Consider the following 18,206-nt stretch of genomic DNA (forward strand, 5'->3'; position numbering starts at 1 on the left):
TGCTCTTGCAAAGGCTTCTGTCCCAACTGGGTCCCTCCGTTGGTCCCAGGATTGTCGTCTAGCAGCTCCTACACCACGCCTAAGACAATCCAAACTCTGTTCATGTGTCGTCCCACGATGGTGGAATGACCTACCGAGCGCTACCAGAACAGGGGCGTCCCTGTCTATCTTCAAGAAGCTCCTGAAAACCCAGCTCTTCAGAGAGCATCTCCTATCCCAGCACTTACCTTGTACTTCCCTACCCCCTCTATCTCTGCTCTTTATCTTTCTGCTCTTCCTTCTATGCCTGCACCCTATCTCTACTCTGTCCCCTCTGACAGAGTCGGACTCCTGGGTTCCTTCTATGTAGCTTATTGTTAGCTTTTTATAGAGCTGTTATATCTTCATTTGTAAGTCGCTTTGGATAAAAGCGTCTGATAAATACAGAAACAGAAACAACCTGCCGCTTGTACTTCTTCTGCCGCCGGAAGCTGCCAAAGGGGCGGGGCTTATATGTATAGCAACTAGCAGATATATATAATAATCCTTCTGTACATCGGTTCCCTCTTTCACCATGGATCGTACTCTGGGCAGCCTTCTTTGTGTTTCCTTGTGTTTGCGCTCTGCCGTTTTCCGCTTTTTTCCACATTTTTCCCGCCTTTTTTCACCTTTTTTCCGCTTTTTTCCGCCTTCAGAATCCAGATCGGCCCTTATTGGCTGTCGTCGCGTAGCGTCACTACTCATTTGCATAAAGTTGAGCCTTTCTCAACTATTGAAGCTCACAACGCCGGCCGCTCATCGACGCCAGCTTACATTGAAAATGAATGGCAGCTGGCCGCTCACGACGCTTTTGGTTTGAGCCCCCGGTTAGGCTCAGATTGGAGAGCCAGATGTGTAAAATCTTGAATTAAACCACTTGTTTGTTGTTTTTTTTTTGTGTTGGCATGCAAACATGCTGCTGGAAATGGTAGAAATAAGCTGTAATATTAAGAGTTGGAGTGAGAGGAGGATTCTAACGTTCTGTGTTTACCTGCAGGTGCAACAGGCTGCTGTCAGTCTGTCTGAACAAGGATGTCGAGTCTCCACGAATGTCTCTGCTCCTCCTGCGACTGTCTGGTCAGTATGAAGGGACAGATCACTTTACTTAAAGGGGAACTCCGGTATTTTTAAACCTGGACCTTATTTCTGGCATGAAATACGTTCATCTGCTCACTGAGAACAGTTTGGTGAAAGTCGGCGTCCTTCAGAAGATATTTAGATAACTGGAGATCCATATAACGGAGGAACGGGGCTTAGAGGATGCAGCCTCTAAATAAGGCATTATCTGTCTTTATTTCACCAATACTTTAAGAAGAATGAATGAATGAACGTGTGCTATAGCTCTGTTAGCTCATAGCTGCTGTGTTGTTGTTATTGGCGGCTATCGGGGGGCTTATAGAGGGCTTTCTACACACTCCTCTACTGGGATGATGTCATCAAAGCCCGCCGCTTTAACTCGCCACGTATGACTGTGAAGTGGGAAGTCATTGGACAGTATTAGGTTGGATGGATATGGCTAATGGGTCTCTGTGTGACAGACCAAGGTGTAATGCCACCGTTGAAGTGGATGTATGAACGTGTGCTATAGCTCTGTTAGCTCATAGCTCTGTTAGCTCATAGCTGCTGTGTTGTTGTTATTGGCGGCTATCGGGGGGCTTATAGAGGCTTTCTACACATTCGTCTCCTGGGATGACGTCATTGGACAGTATTAGGTTGGATGGATATGGCTAATGGGTCTCTGTGTGACAGTCCACGCTGTAATGCCACCGTTCAAGTTATTTTGAACCCATTATAACATGTTTGTAGTTTAAAATGTAGGAATGTAACACCTTTGAAAGGCAGATGTAGCTTTATAATCCTTTTGGACCATAGAAAGTACAGTAATATCATAGTTTTTGAGTCTTTATTTTGAAACTGTGCTAGCAAAAGACTTTCTGCCTCCCCAAATCACCATGTAAATCATTTGTTCAAGCAAACAATAACAACCTAAAATCATAATATTTCACCAATACTTTAAGAAGAATGAATGAATGAACGTGTGCTATAGCTCTGTTAGCTCATAGCTGCTGTTATGTGGCTACTTGCAGCTAAAGGAGAGCTAACGGAGGGATTTCTACACAGGCACTCTACTGGGACCACTTCATCCACACGCCCCCCTGCAGTTTTAATCATTCTGTGAAGGATTCTCCTCAAAGTATTAAAAGATGAACATTTAATTCTTTCTTATTGTAATTTGTCTTTGGTCCTGCACATCAAAGAGTTCTCATTTCAAACTCTGCCTTAAATTTATCTGTGAAAATGTGCAGATTAAGATTAGGATTATTAAGCTGCAACTTCTAAAGCTGAAGCTTAAAAGTTTTGTGCCGACTCGGATGAGCAATACGTCCTTTAAATGGTTTTATACCGCAGGTGTCTGTGGCTGCTGTTTTCACTCATTTTGGGAGCATGCTTCACAATTTCATGCAAAAATTATCTTGTTCTTTGGTTTGATTTTTCATTTTATTCATGTTTTAATGAATAAAAACATGAATAAAATGAATTCTACAGCAGGAATGAAGAGGAACAGGTTGAATTATCAGTATATTTGGTGCATGTTTGCAGGGCTGTTCATGAAAGTGAAGAACATAATTGTTAAAAATCAGCCTCTCTCCGTCTCTCTTCCAGTTGCGTCTGCTCCTCTTTCTCCTCCAGACCACCCGACGCCTCGTGTTCGCTCTGCAGCGCCTCCTGGTGTCCTCTGCTTCCTTCTCACCTGCTCTCGCTGTCCGCCTCCAACAAAGATTTCACGAGCCGCCTCTCCCAGCGCCTCAGCTCTGCTGTGAGGGAGCAGGGGGGGAAATGGGAAGAAGAAGAAGAGGAGGAGGAAGAAGAAGAAGAAGAGGAGGAGGAGAAAGGAGATGAGGGGAGGTTTGAATCCAGAGAGGTCCAGCCTCATGTTGAGCGCACCGAAGTGGGCAGTGTCAGGTGATCTGACCATTCTCCCTCTTTCACTGGTTTAGAGATTCATAAATGTTTCTTAAAAATGAAAATATAATGATTTAAAGCAGAGAAAGATTTCTTTTTTTGACTTTCTCTGTGTTATGTTCGCGACTTCAGTCCAGGCTCCAGGGACGGCTACTTTGAGATGGGTCTGGATGACTCTGTGGAGGAGCAGGTGGGCTCCTCGCCCACGCCGCCTCCTGCTCCTGATGGCGAGCAGCCCGCTGAGCGGCTGGAGGAGGAGGTTCGGGTCAGCAGAGTGCTGTGGTGCTGCTGCGTTCGGGTGGAGGGAGACGTGCAGCTGCGGGAGGCGTGTCTGGTGCTGACGGACAGGTGGTTAGGCCTGCTTTACCCATCACATGACTTCCTGAGGACCAATCAGGACACAGGTGAGCACACTCAGCCAAAGCTTGTGTCATATGTCTAACTTCTGCCTCCAGGTTGAGTTGAGGAATGTGAAAATTTGCTGTTCAGACGAGTAATCAGCAGATTATTAGATGATGTTAAAAGTAATCATGGAGGTTCAGTTCTTCTCCTTCTTCTCCTGTTCTCAGAGCAGCACCAGAGTCCAGCTGTGGAGGAGGTGCTGTCAGGCCTGCAGGTGGACCTCCTGCTTCCATACTCCCAACTCCTGCTCTCCTCCCGAGCTGAGCTGCCCGACTCCTGTCTCTCCTTTGGGCTCCGAGCCGGTCCGACCCGCTGGTACATCTTCTCTCAGGCCGAGGAGCTCCGGCAGACCAGAACTGAGCTGACCGAGCTGCTCCAGGTCAGAGACCAGCACCAGTTTTTCAAAATATTTTTTATTAGAGCACGTTGTTATAGAGTTACACATTTACAGCAAACATATAAGTATACAGTTCACCAAATAGAAATGTGCGCAGCTAGGATACAGCGCTCTGTTTTTGGTTTTTTTTTTACATAACAATGGAAAGTGAAATAATAGCCAAACATGTAAAGGGAAGAAAAAACAGATGCATAAATTAAAAAGAAAACAGCAACAAAAAACAACAAACAATCCCCCCCCATTAATTTGTCTTAATACAGGGCAAAAAATAAATAAATAAATAAATAAATTGCCACTACGAGGTGTGAGATAATGCATGAGAGGTGACCAATGATCCATGGGAGTATATTTAATTCTCTCTAAATGCAGAGTGTTAGTAAGATCACTAAAGGCACTTCTTTGTGGTGGTGCTTCTTTCTTTTTCCCATGCATCAGAAGTAATTTCTTGGCAACGATGAGACTATAGGAGAGGAAACATTGCTGGGATGTGTTTAATTTCTTAATATCATCTGACACTCCAAGAATAATAGTGAGTGGTTTAGGCTCTAACTGTACCTTAAGTATTTCAGACATTAAACTGAAGATATCAGACCAAAAGAACTTGACCTTAGAACATAGAGCAAAGCTGTGAAGCAGCGTGTCGTTTGTCACATATAGGGGAAACTCGGGGTATATTCTATGTAACCTTTCCTTAGAGTAATGAAGACTATGTAAAATTTTAAATTGGATTAGGCAGTGCCTGGCATTATTGGAGCATCCATGAGTGTGCTGCAAACTCTCTTCCCATATACTGTCCGGTATCTCAGTGCCCAGTTCTTCCTCCCATTTTCACCAGTTCTTTTTAACGCCCTTTTATTGTAATTCCACCACTGGGTGAGGAGTTTATTACACAGTTTGTTACTTAATTGTCCCTAAAGTAAGATTTGATCCTCTTATTTTCTATCCAAGCTGCTGTAATTTGGTCAAACAGAGCTTTATATTGTCTTGTGCAGTTGTTATAAAAATTATATAGTTATACTATGAGAAAAGCTGCAAGAATAAGAGTTTCTGTGATGGAGGGAAGCCTCCTCCTGTCTTTTGGTTCTCATGTAGCAGGCAAAAGTGTTTTGACTGTCTGAACTGGTCTTCCCATAACATTAAATGGATAGAAATGTCTTTTCCCATAACATTGTGTGGCCAGCAAGCATAAACAATATAAATAGCAACAGCACCATTTTGTTAGCAGACAACTCTGAGCAGCTTCCTGACAGGTTGTGCCGACTCGTCTCTTTCTTGCAAGAAATAAATGTTTTGTGTTAATCGTATCCAGCGACTCTGAGCCTAATTTTGAGAAAATTTTTCTAACGTATTGGTCCTTCGAGCCGGATCCTAAGTCCTCTCCACCTTCCAGGATCGGAGCTGAAACCGTGCACGGGGGAGTCCTCTCAGCAGAGTTTCTGATAGAGGCCGGCTGCCACTGGCTGGAGGAAAGGTTGAAACTGATGAGTGAAGAACTGAAACAAAAACCTGCTTCTGTGCTTTTTCCAGGCGGCCGAGCCTCAGAGCGACCCGGAGCCCCACAGCGCTCCTCAGCTGCTTCCACCCTCGCTCATCAACTCCTGGGAGCTGGAGGAGAGTCTCGGAGCCCAGGGGGGCTATCCTGCCCACCTCCTCCCCTCTTCCTCCTCCTCTGCCCCTGACGCTCACCCCCTCCTCTCGGATATTTTATCCGAGGAGCCCAGCTTCCCCACTCTCCTTTTCCTCACCCACAGACACCTCTGGGTGCTGAAGATGGACTTCAAAGAGCTGGTAGAAAACAACGCTAACCTTCATCGGTCCTCCTCTTCTTCCTCATCGTGGTGCAGGCTCGTTCGTGTGCCCCTCGGCTCCGTGGCGCTTCACCCCAAAGAAAGGGACGCTCAGGTCGGCGCCAGGACCAGCAACACTTCCTGTCCCAACCCACAGCACCACCACAGGTACAGTCCCAGTGATGGAAGCTCTGACTCTGCACCGAACCACACTTAAACACACGTTTAAAATCTTCTCCGTGCTTTAACCATCCAGGAGTCGTCATTCTGTGGAGATGCTCCTCGGCACCCGGAGCCTGCTGCTGCTCTTCGCTCTGGCCCGGGACAGGAGCTCCTTCCTGGGCGAGCTGAGCCAGAGAAGAGCTGCTGCTGAAGGCCTGAAGATGGTGGCCCTGCCCCGGCCCTGCAGACCCTGCCCACCCCAAGGAGAAGAGGCAGCAGGTAGCCACCAGCTGCCTGTTCATGCATTCAAACAGCTACAGGCCCAGCCTGACTGTCCGTTGTTGTGTTCTCAGGTCGCCGCGGCTCCAGAGACCTCTGCTGTTGCACCGGAGACAAGAAGCCGCACAGTTCCAGCAGGTAGACTTTTAAATTGGTTCTTAGATCCACCATATATTCTTAAACGTCCTCTCTACATAACAATACTTCTCCCTTTGACTGCCTGCTTTCTAAAGCTGGTCCGTGGTTATTGATGTGCTTTGAAACTGTTTCAGTGTTGTGTTGCCTTGTGGTTCAGCTTCTTTGTTCAGAGTCATTATGACCAAACATCTCCACTTTGCTCTGCTCTGTCCAAAGGACATTGTTCCAGAAGTCTCAGATGAACAACAACACATGACATATTACACTGTCATTATTTATTGAACAAAAACTTGTTGTGGGACAGTTTCAGCCCAGCTTTAGCTGTGGGACAGATGGCCTCACATTTGATTCTAGAATACTTTGGTATCCAGAGGAGTTCATGGTGGACTCAATGACTGCAAGGTGCCCAGATCCTGTGGCTGCAGAACCAGCCCAGATCATCAGCCCTCCACCACCGTGCTTGACAGCTGGTATGAGGTGTTTGTGCTGATATGCTGTGTTTGGTTTCCTCCAAACGTGCTGCTGTGCATTAGGACCAAACATCTCCACTTTGCTCTGGTCTGTCCAAAGGACATTGTTCCAGAAGTCTTGAGCTTTGTTCAGATGCAGCTTTGCAAACCTAAGCTGTGCTGCCATGTTCTTTTTAGAGAGAAGAGGCTTTCTCCTGCAGCCCTTCCAAACAAGCCATCCTTGTTCAGTCTTTTTCTAACTGTGCTGTCATGACCTTTAACCTTTAACATGCTAACTGAGGCCTGTAGAGTCTGAGATGTAGCTCTGGGCTTTTTCACCTTGGGGTGACCTTTAACCTTTAACATGCTAACTGAGGCCTGTAGAGTCTGAGATGTAGCTCTGGGCTTCTTCACCTTGGGGTGAACTTGCTGGGACGTCCACTCCTGGGAAGATTGACAGCTGTCCTGAATGTTTTCCACTTGTGAATAATCTTTCTCTCTGTAGAATGATGGACTCCAGATAGTTTGGAAATGGCCTTATAACCCTTCCAAAGTCTCGGTCTCACGACAACAAATCTCATTCTAGTCTGGGTTTAGAAGCAGAAAATGATCTTCATAGCAATGCAAATGTATGTGACGTTATTTATATAAAGTGAAAAGAACAAACTGGAATCTATGGGATTAATCTGATTCAAACCAGCCGAATGTGGCACTTTTTAATGTCAGTATCTGGCAGGACATTAAGATCTGTTATCTGACACCAAGAGGAGTTTATTAATAACTTTCACCTGCTGAATCCTGACTGAAACTTATCAAATAGATCTAAAATAATAATAAATGATCTTTTTCTCTTCAGCTGGGACTCCTCCCATCTCCAAATGGAGGAGAACCAGCCGTCCCCCCATCTCATCCCGGGCCTTTCCCCAGGACTGAAGCTCCTCTCTGGACTCAGAGGACAGCAGATGCTGACCTACTTCCACAGATATATCGCTCAGGTGAGACACACACTGACTTCCTGTATACTTCTGCTTGAGAATAAGATTTAGAGTTTCTAAGCACAAATTTAGCTTGAACCCGATCGTTTCCATGTTACAGTTTTAGTTCCTTTACGTTTACAACAGATGGAACAACAGCGATGTGCTGACCTTCCTTTTCTCAATTCAATTCAATTCAATTTTATTTATAAAGCGCCAAATTACAACAAATGTCATCTCAAGGCACTTAAGTAATATAGTCCAATTCAAGCCAATTGGAATTCAATTCATTGTAATCATAATCCAATTAATTCATATGGAGCCAATTCAAAAATAATATCCGAGCTAAGGAAACCAACAGATTGGACCGAAACTTGTCTTCGGTCCAATCTCCCGTCCTGAGCCTGAGGGACTGTGGAAAGGAACGACTCCCTTTAACAGGAAGAAACCTCTGGCAGAACCAGAACCAGGAAGAAACCTCTGGCAGAACCAGAACCAGGAAGAAATCTCTGGCAGAACCAGAACCAGGAAGAAACCTCTGGCAGAACCAGACTCAGGAAGAAACCTCTGGCAGAACCAGAACCAGGAAGAAACCTCTGGCAGAACCAGAACCAGGAAGAAACCTCTGGCAGAACCAGAACCAGGAAGAAACCTCTGGCAGAACCAGGAAGAAAGCTCTGGCAGAACCAGGAAGAAAGCTCTGGCAGAACCAGAACCAGGAAGAAACCTCTGGCAAAACCAGAACCAGGAAGAAACCTCTGGCAGAACCAGAACCAGGAAGAAACCTCTGGCAGAACCAGAACCAGGAAGAAACCTCTGGCAGAACCAGAACCAGGAAGAAACCTCTGGCAGAACCAGAACCAGGAAGAAACCTCTGGCAGAACCAGACTCAGGAAGAAAGCTCTGGCAGAACCAGAACCAGGAAGAAACCTCTGGCAGACTCAGGAAGAAACCTCTGGTAGAACCAGAACCAGGAAGAAACCTCTGGCAGAACCAGACCCAGGAAGAAACCTCTGGCAGAACCAGACCCAGGAAGAAACCTCTGGCAGAAACAGAACCAGGAAGAAACCTCTGGCAGAACCAGACTCAGGAAGAAACCTCTGGCAGAACCAGAACCAGGAAGGGTGTCCATCCGCCTCGACCAGCTGGGGTTTGAGAAGACAGAAAAGAGGGAAAAGAGGGGGGAAAAACACCATAACACCATTCAAAGGATACCTGCTGGAACAGGGAAACACAAGTTAATGACCACAATAATGTCACAGGGACATAAAATCATTTGAGAAATTAAACAGGGGGAAAAGAGAGAAAAGTGAGGAAAGGTGTGACAGATGAGGTCCCCCAGCAGGCTGGGCCTATAGCAGCAGAACTATGGGATGTTTCAGGCTCACCTGAGCCATCCCTAACTATAAGCTTTATCAGAAAGGAAAGTTTCAGCCTGATCTTAAAGGTAGAGAGGGTGTCTGCTTCCTGAAGCCAAACTGGCAGCTGGTTCCACAGAGAGGGGCCTGATAACTGAAGGCTCTGCCTCCCATTCTGCTTTTAGGGGCCTGATAACTGAAGGCTCTGCCTCCCATTCTGCTTTTAGGGGCCTGATAACTGAAGGCTCTGCCTCCCATTCTGCTTTTAGGGGCCTGATAACCGAAGGCTCTGCCTCCCATTCTGCTTTTAGGGGCCTGATAACTGAAGGCTCTGCCTCCCATTCTGCTTTTAGGGGCCTGATAACTGAAGGCTCTGCCTCCCATTCTGCTTTTAGGGGCCTGATAACTGAAGGCTCTGCCTCCCATTCTGCTTTTAGGGGCCTGATAACTGAAGGCTCTGCCTCCCATTCTGCTTTTAGGGGCCTGATAACTGAAGGCTCTGCCTCCCATTCTGCTTTTAGGGGCCTGATAACTGAAGGCTCTGCCTCCCATTCTGCTTTTAGGGGCCTGATAACTGAAGGCTCTGCCTCCCATTCTGCTTTTAGGGGCCTGATAACTGAAGGCTCTGCCTCCCATTCTGCTTTTAGGGGCCTGATAACTGAAGGCTCTGCCTCCCATTCTGCTTTTAGGGGCCTGATAACTGAAGGCTCTGCCTCCCATTCTGCTTTTAGGGGCCTGATAACTGAAGGCTCTGCCTCCCATTCTGCTTTTAGGGGCCTGATAACTGAAGGCTCTGCCTCCCATTCTGCTTTTAGGGGCCTGATAACTGAAGGCTCTGCCTCCCATTCTGCTTTTAGAGACTCTGGGAACCACAAGGAAACCTGCAGCCTGAGAGCAAAGTGCTCTGTTGGGGAAATATCCAACTGTGAGATCTTTAAGATGTGATGGAGCTCGGTCAATGACTGAAGTTATTAATCAGATCATTTTTACCCTTTTAAAGAAGTCAAGCTGCTTCTTTTTCTGTCCTCATCCTGATGTTTGATCGTCCTAAACACTATTTGTCTGGTTTTTTTTATCCTTTAAATCAGTCTGAGGCGGAGGAGGTGCGGCAGGTCTTGTGGCTGTCAGCGGTTCTCTACAGATCTCCAGAGGCTGAACTCACCTGCTGCCTGCTGCTCTCCACTGATTCCATCTACTTCCTGTTGGAGGACTCCGCCACCGCCCTGGATCATCACTCAGGTAGGACGTTCATCTGTGTACGACAGCTTCATTTACTCAGATTCTGCACATTAGCTCATGTTTTCTTATTTAAAAGAGAAATATTGTACAGTTTATTAGTGGGTTTCTGTAGAGAAGGGATCCACAAATGGGTCACAAACCACCCATTTCTATCATTTCAGTGGCTTTTCAATGGTGAGAATCACACCCAGAATCACAGAAAAGGACATTTATTGAGCGAATACCCCATGAGGATAATGATAATAATTAATTTAGGTGCAATCTCTTTTCTTTAAAAGGGGCGGGATCCCTCTTTAAAAGCAAATTAAAAGCTTTACTAGAATTCAGAGCCTCTGGAACCATCCTCCACACACCGTTCCTTGGGCTGTTCCCGGCCTCCCGAACTGGTCCCAGCAGGACAGCTTTTGGGCAGAAGCTCCTACTTCTGCGCCCCAAAGCCTCCAATACTCTGTTCCTGGCGTCTGATCGTGCCTTGAGGTCTCCTGCCGCCGGTGCTTCTCGCTGGTCTGCGTCCGTTCAACAAACAAAAGGCTCATGTTGCTACTTAGCCTGCCTTAAAGGGGAACTCTGGTATTTTTAAACCTTATTTCTGGCATGAAATACGTTCATCTACTCACCGAGAACAGTTTGGTGAAAGTCGGCGTCCTTCGGAAGATATTTAGATAACTGGAGATCCATATAACGGAGAGAACGGGGCTTAGAGGATGCAGCCTCTAAATAAGGCATAATCTGTCTTTATTTCACCAATACTTTAAGAAGAATGAATGAATGAACGTGTGCTATAGCTCTGTTAGCTCATAGCTGCTGTTATGTGGCTACTTGCAGCTATAGGAGAGCTAACGGAGGGATTTCTACACAGGCACTCTACTGGGACCACTTCATCCACACGCCCCCCTGCAGCACAGTTTATTCACTCCGTGCTCTGTGACAGTCGGCTAACTTCACACAGAGTTTGCTGCTGATAGTTTTGTGCAACATGGCAGGATATTTATCAGATTTTGACGACGTGAACGACGACTTTGAGTAAGATGGACGTTCTTACCGGAGTGAATAAGCTGTGCTGCAGGGGGGCGTGTCAATGAAGTGGTCCCAGTAGAGTGCCTGTGTAGAAATCCCTCCGTTAGCTCTCATGCGAGTATCATGACAGTTTGAGTTATCAGAAACGCTGGGGGGTCCCACCTGGACCGCTCTGCAGTCCCTCACAGGGCCAACTTATAAACACCGGCCATGCATGCCGACTCCTCAATGTAGAGTCGCCAATTAACCTCACAGGCGTGTTTTTGGAGCCCACCAATGCAAGTATTTTTGTGAAATAGTTTTTTTTGTAGGGATACAGCAATTTATTGAGCAGTTACTGGAATTTGCCCGTTTCCAGTTTGACTTGAACCCCCCCCACACACACTTGAGTAGTGACTCAGCTGCAGATATTTGATTGTAGAAGGTTTTCATGGTGAGTAAAAAAGATTTAAAGCTAAAATTGGCAAAAATACGGCGTTTATCTTCGCTGGAACTGTTGAAAAGGCAAAAATGTGCTTTTGTTTGTGAGGAAAAAGCCTCATAATAATATTGAAGTGATTGGATTGGAGCTGCATGTGATAACAAACTAAAGGCGAAAAGCATTCCTCTGATGTCGGTTTGTGTTTTTACACGAGGAGAGAAAGAGGAAAAGGTTTTCTCCTTGTGTTTTCCAGGGTTGGGTAATGAATTCATAATAAAGCTGCTCTTATCTCGTTTCTTTTGTCAGAAACTGGGACTGAAAACCGACCTTAAAAACTCACTTGAAGCATTTCCAGGCTGTTTTTATACAGCTGATTTTATAAGTAACATCTTTAACTCCTGCTGAGGCTGTAAATGATTGATTGGAAAGCAAATAAATGACTTTAATGAGTGGAAGACGGGTTTATTCTGTGGGACGTTGCCCCAGACATGCTTTGATAAATCAGCTGTCCTTCCTTTCTGTCAGTGTTGGACGTGTCGGCCTCTGCAGACTCGGACACGTGTCTCTGCTGCTGCCTTTCCATCGGACTGTCCGACCTGCTGGCCGTCAACGTGGGACTGTTCGACCAGTACTTCAGAGTCGTAGGTCAGTGCATTCACACACACTTCGGCTCCAGTGTGAACACAGATCGCACAACTTAAGCGTTCCGCCTCCCCGCAGGACCCTCGGCCGAGCACATCGTGTGCTGCCTCAGCAGGGACAGTTATGGGACCGGAGTCTTCCTGCAGGAGCTGATGTCGGCTCTGAGCCTGCAGCAGCAGCTTCCTGCTCCGGAGCCGTCGGATCAGGACTTCTACTCCCAGTTCACCGACACAAACGCAGGTAACCAGGCGGGGATGCTCCTTCCTTACTGCCAGGATCATAAAATCAACCTGAAATCTATGAATTTTCAAACGGGACACTGGCAGCCCTAATTATAGATGCTTTAAACTCTATTCTGTGACTGCCTGGAAGCCAGAGTAAAGCCTTTAAAGCTGGTGTGATGTGATATTTTGGTTGAAATATCGTAGAAATACAGAACAACGGCTCCCTTTTCCCTGAACTTAAAGCTCTATTCAGAGCATCCAGTCAAACATGTTGTAAAAACCTCCCGCTGAAGCTTATTTGAAGAACTTTTAGCTTAAATGAGCAAAGTTTTACTGATGTTTCAAGGTTTTTTTTTGTTTGTTTTTATGACATCTTGTATAAGTGCTGCATTCACTGACAGTGGGAAACTTCTAAATGTTTATGTTTCTGTATTTATCAGACGCTTTTATCCAAAGCGACTTACAAATGAAGATTTAACAAGCTATATAAAGCTAACAATAAACAATAAACTACATAGAAATGGAATAAATATTAAAGAATGCTCTCTAAACATTAGAGAAAGTACTGGTCGAGCATTATTATCTCATTTCTTTCTTAATATTTAGTGAACTGTAAAGCTAATGCTAAGAATTTGTTGTTATTCACGAAGCAAAAACCAAGAGAAAGCGTTTCAGCTTCTCACTTCCAAGGTCGTGCCATTGCAGAATGTTTCTGCTCAAGGTTGAGTGGAGATAAAGATGGGGAGGCTGGATAATTTTACTCCTAGCTTAGACACTAGCAGCCCTAATTATAGATGCTTTAAACTCTATTCCGTGACTGCCTGGAAGCCAGAGTAAAGACTTTAAAGCTGGTGTGATGTGATATTTTGGTTGAAATATCGTAGAAATACAGAAAAACGGCTCATTTTTCCCTGAACTTAAAGCTCTATTCAGAGCATCCAGTCGAACATGTTGTAAAAACCTCCCGCTGAAGCTTATATGAAGAACTTTTAGCTTAAATGAGCAAAGTTTTATTGATGTTTCAAGGTTTTTTTTTTGTTTTTATGACATCTTGTATAAGTGCTGCATTCAATGACAGTGGGAAACTTCTAAATGGGGTAAATATTAAAGAATGCTGTCTAAACATTAGACAAAGTACTGGTCGAGCATTATTATCTAATTTCTTTCTTGATATTTAGTGAACTGTAAAGCTAATGCTAAGAATTTGTTGTTGTTCACGAAGCAAAAACCAAGAGGAAGCGTTTCAGCTTCCCACTTCCAAGGTCGTGCGATTGCAGAATGATTCTGCTCAAGGTTGAGTGGAGATAAAGATGGGGAGGCTGGATCATTTTACTCCTAGCTTAGACACTAGCAGCCCTAATTATAGATGCTTGGTTGATGATTTGGATCATCTGTGGTGCTTTGGACTAAAGCCTGATAACAGATTTTGTCTCCCCCTGCAGGTAAGATGCAGAACTACGAGCTGATCCACAGCAGCAAGGTGAAGTTTGTTTATCCCAGTGAGGAGGAGATGGGAGACCTGACCTTCATCGTGGCAGAGAGGAAGACTGCAGCCAGCGCAGCTTCTTCATCCTCCTGCTCCTTTAACATCCTGCTCTACCTGCTGGTCTTTCAGGTGGGAACAGCTTCTTCTTCTGCTGCCTGTTAACTTGCTTTAAAGTCTTTCTGAGGGTCACAATGCTTTTCATTCTCCTCCTGCAGGTGCAGATCCCCTGCCAAGGCGCTGCCTCCTCTCCTGTTCTCCAGCCCAGGACTCTGATCCTCACCAGCACCGACGTCTTCCTGCTGGACGAGGACTACGTCAGCTATCCACTGCCGGACTTCGCCAAGGAGCCTCCCTCCAGGTGAGCCCACCGGACCTCCCACTCCCCTGCATCACAACCCGTTGATTTTAAAGCAGGATCATTCACAGCGACGGCTTTCAGGTGGAGAGGAAGTGTGAAAGTTTTGTACACGGTCAACTCAGACTTGTGTTGTAATGCAACAAGAGAAACTCGTGTTTGCTGCTGCAAAAGAGGAAGAAGAGGAGACACTGACTCGGAGGAAAGATACTGACAGAACCACAAGGAGCATGAAGACAGAAAAACACAACAACAGCAGGCGTTTAACAGTCTGATGGCGTCCTGATCAGAGAAATAAGCAACTGTCACTTTCTCTCCCCAAAGAAAGGGTTTTTTTCTGCCTTTTTTCACAAGTTGACATTTTTATAAGGTCACAGAGCAAGAAATCTTTGATCTTTTGTCAAAGTCGAGTTTATTTGCAGCACATTTCATGTACAAAACAATTAAAAGTGCTTTAAATAAAATAAAAGCGTTGCAGCAGGGAGCAGAAAAAGCATTAAAAATATGTAAAAGAATATAAAATGAATAAAAACAGGCAACAGTCTGGATAAGTTAACAGATATCCTGCAGATTTCATGCATCTGGATTTAAAAATGTCTCCATTTGGTGACAGTTTAACCTCCTTAATTTAGCATCACAGCTAAATGCTGCTTCTCCAGGTTCAGTCTGGACTCTGGACTGGACCAGCTGACCCGAGTCCTTGGATCTCAGAGCTCTGCTGGGTTCATATTCTCTGAACATATCACAGATGTAAACCATCTTTTAAAGGCTTTTAAAATCTATTCTGTGACTGACTGGAAGCCAGAGTAAAGACTTTAAAGCTGGTGTGATGTGATATTTTGGTTGAAATATCTCAGAAATACAGAACAACGGCTCCTTTTTCCCTGAATTTAAAGCTCTATTCAGAGCATCCAGTCGAACATGTTGTAAAAACCTCTCGCTGCAGCTTATATGAAGAACTTTTAGCTTAAATGAGCAAAGTTTTACTGATGTTTCAAGGTTTTTTTTTTGTTTTTATGGCTTCTTGTATAAGTGCTGCATTCAATGACAATGGGAAACGTCTAAATGGGGTAAATATTAAAGAATGCTGTCTAAACATTAGACAAAGTACTGGTCCAGCATTATTATCTCATTTCTTTCTTAATATTTAGTGAACTGTAAAGCTAATGCTAAGAATTTGTTGTTATTCAGGAAGCAAAAACCAAGAGGAAGCGTTTCAGCTTCTCACTTCCAAGGTCGTGCGATTGCAGAATGATTCTGCTCCAGGTTGAGTGGAGATAAAGATGGGGAGGCTGGATCATTTTACTCCTAGCTTAGACTCTGACGTAGAAATCTCCAACAGATCTGAACCGTTCACTTAATTAGACATTTTCAGATCAATGAGACCCAGAACAAACCGCCAGTATTGTGCTTTTTCTGCATTCTTTTTTTATTTGGTAGTGACTTTATGCACCCAAATATACTCCGTATATCTCCTCTTTAATCTGAGCTACTCTGTTCAGTTTGTTTTTGCACACTTCCTGCTCACTGGGGGGGGGGAGTCATCAGATTCCTTTGGTCTGAGGTTTAGCTTTTGATTTTAATCCTGAAAAGATTTATCCCAGAACAGGATAACGGGTTTATAACATGGTAAATTCCATCGTATGTTGAATGGAAACCGGAATGGCGTGATTCTGTGCTCCTCACCTCCCTCGCTGTGTCCCCCCTGCAGGGAGCGTTATCAGCTCCGCGAGGCTCGGAGGATCCGGGACCTGGACCGAGTGCTGCTGGGCTACCAGACGTACCCTCAGGCTCTGACTCTGGTGTTTGACGACCTGCCCGGCCCCGACCTTCTCTGCCACCTCACCATGGACCACTTCGCCGTCAGCGGGGAGGAAGCCCCGTCCCGAGGGGGCGTGGCCAACAGGGGCGCTGAAGGTGAGGTGCAGTGGTGCGTCTTCGTCCCGGGAGCCGACAGCAGAGAGAGGCTGATCTCGCTCCTCGCTCGGCAGTGGGAGGCGCTCTGCAGCCGGGAGCTTCCTGTGGAGCTCACCGGCTGATTGGCTGACGGACGGACGGATGAGCGCCTGTTCCACACCTGGTCGGAGCTGATTCACGGCATCAACGGGCTTCAAACACGCCTGGTGGCGTTCAGCAGATGCACTAAAAGGTCACGTGAAGGCATTTCTGTTTAAATGTAGCTTTCAAAAGAGAGAAGCACAAAATCCAGCAGATCATGTGACCCGACTGGCCTGATGTGGGGCTAAAGCTTCAGCCTCTTTACACGTTTAATTTTACAGGGTAAGACTGAACCTGCAAATGGAGCCGCTTTCATCTTAATGCCAAGTAAATGTCTGAGATGTGGCTTTACAGAAAATGCACGTCGGGCTCGTTTTATTGCCTGGTTTGGAGCGAATAAACTGATGTTTGAAGTGTGTTCAGCAGGCGGCCGCGTGGAAACAAAACTTCAGGGAAGAACGCACTAAATTAGTCCAGGAAGATGAGGAAAGAGAATTCTGTCTAACTGGTGGCCATCTTTATTCTAAAGAGGCAGAAAAAAGCTGAGTCACTCATCATCTTAGAGAAAAAAGGCAAAAAAAAACACCTCAAACAAATGGAAAAACCTTTTGGAAAGTAAGGAGCTTTTCTCGACCTTTTCTAATGAACTTTAACGTCGCCAATGAACAAACGGGATAACGGCGAGATCAGAGTGTAGCCGCACATCTGGCCTCTGGCCCCAGAGGTTATCCAACAAGCACTTCTTGAAGCCTTTTGTCACACTTACTGCAGACTGGGAGGAATCGACTGGGGGAAAAGGCGGTGGGTTCAGGGCTCTGGGCGGTAAAAGCTGGTCTCGCATGCAGCAGATTTACTGTTTTGTTGGGAAACTTGATAAGACTGGTGCTGCACAGCAGGGGGCGCTGCAGACAGGAGTTTAACTATTATAAATAAGTATTACCTTTAAGGAACAGATGCACATTCCTGGTAAATAATCCTCTTTTCTCCTCCAGCTGCAGTGTCGGTCGGTTTTGTGTCCAGACTAGCTTAGCAACGTCTTAGCTTAGCGTAGCACGGATACTGACTGCAGGGGGAACCTCTGCTAGCCTCAGAAACTCCAAAGTCATTTGATTTCCTTGCTTTAAAACCAAAAGTTGCTTTTATGTGTTATTTATACGTTTTCAGTCTGACTCTCACGAGGAGAGGAGAGGATTCCCCAAACGGATTCATGTTTGAAGCAACTCGCACAGTCTGAACATTTTATTTCTTGCACATGATAACCGATGAAGCAGTATTAATAATCTGTTTTTGATCCTTTTATTCATAAATAAATTAATGTTGTTGTTGCTTTGGGACAGACGGATGTTTTCCATCCAGAAGCTGATTTTTGTACCAAATCTGTATCCTGATTTTTTTTTTTTCCCAACATGAACTTTAAAATATTACACTTAGTATTATTATTTTTTATATTTTCATTATTTTATGTTTTTGTACATTATTATGGATGAATGAGGAACCAGACCACGTTAGACACGTCCCACCCTTCACCGCTGTGTTTCTGTTGTCTTGTTAAAGGGCGAATGCCACTGAATTAAAGAGAAAATGAAACCTCAAACGGTAACTCCTGCCTTGTTTCATGATTCATTCTTTTGAAATCAGCAGGATTTAACCACAGCGTTTCTCTTCACAGCTGATGCAGCAAAACAAGCAGAAAGTCAGAACTCAGACCACATCCAAGTCACTTCATGTTTTTCTTATTTTATTGTGTTAAAACTGGTGTAAATTGTTCATTAAATTGTCCACTTTTGTGAAGGGAAATGATTCATGCGTTTGTATTCGAGGAGAGTTTATTTGTTGAGCACAACTCAAAGTGCTTTACAGCTAAAATCACAAGAAGACAAATAAAATCAGTCCAAA

At 45.1% G+C, this 18,206-nt stretch overlaps 1 protein-coding gene across 1 annotated transcript in view; it reads left to right on the forward strand.

Moving 5' to 3' along the window:
* nisch (nischarin) overlaps positions 1-17,910 on the forward strand; it is a 34,182-nt gene extending 16,272 nt beyond the window's left edge. The window contains exons 15-28 of the mRNA XM_072381443.1: positions 1,016-1,095; positions 2,683-2,982; positions 3,115-3,386; positions 3,552-3,763; positions 5,309-5,736; positions 5,825-6,009; positions 6,084-6,147; positions 7,453-7,591; positions 10,017-10,167; positions 12,131-12,250; positions 12,326-12,487; positions 13,914-14,086; positions 14,173-14,315; positions 16,024-17,910. Of these exons, the coding sequence (XP_072237544.1) occupies positions 1,016-1,095; positions 2,683-2,982; positions 3,115-3,386; positions 3,552-3,763; positions 5,309-5,736; positions 5,825-6,009; positions 6,084-6,147; positions 7,453-7,591; positions 10,017-10,167; positions 12,131-12,250; positions 12,326-12,487; positions 13,914-14,086; positions 14,173-14,315; positions 16,024-16,351 (2,757 nt within the window). The 3' untranslated portion in view covers positions 16,352-17,910. The remainder of the gene's footprint in view (positions 1-1,015; positions 1,096-2,682; positions 2,983-3,114; positions 3,387-3,551; positions 3,764-5,308; positions 5,737-5,824; positions 6,010-6,083; positions 6,148-7,452; positions 7,592-10,016; positions 10,168-12,130; positions 12,251-12,325; positions 12,488-13,913; positions 14,087-14,172; positions 14,316-16,023) is intronic.
* The last annotated feature ends 296 nt before the right edge of the window (positions 17,911-18,206 follow it).

This window comes from Leuresthes tenuis, unplaced genomic scaffold, assembly GCF_036924035.1.
Source record: "Leuresthes tenuis unplaced genomic scaffold, fLeuTen1.0.hap1 SCAF_3, whole genome shotgun sequence".
In the NCBI taxonomy this organism is placed as follows: Eukaryota; Metazoa; Chordata; class Actinopteri; order Atheriniformes; family Atherinopsidae; genus Leuresthes; species Leuresthes tenuis.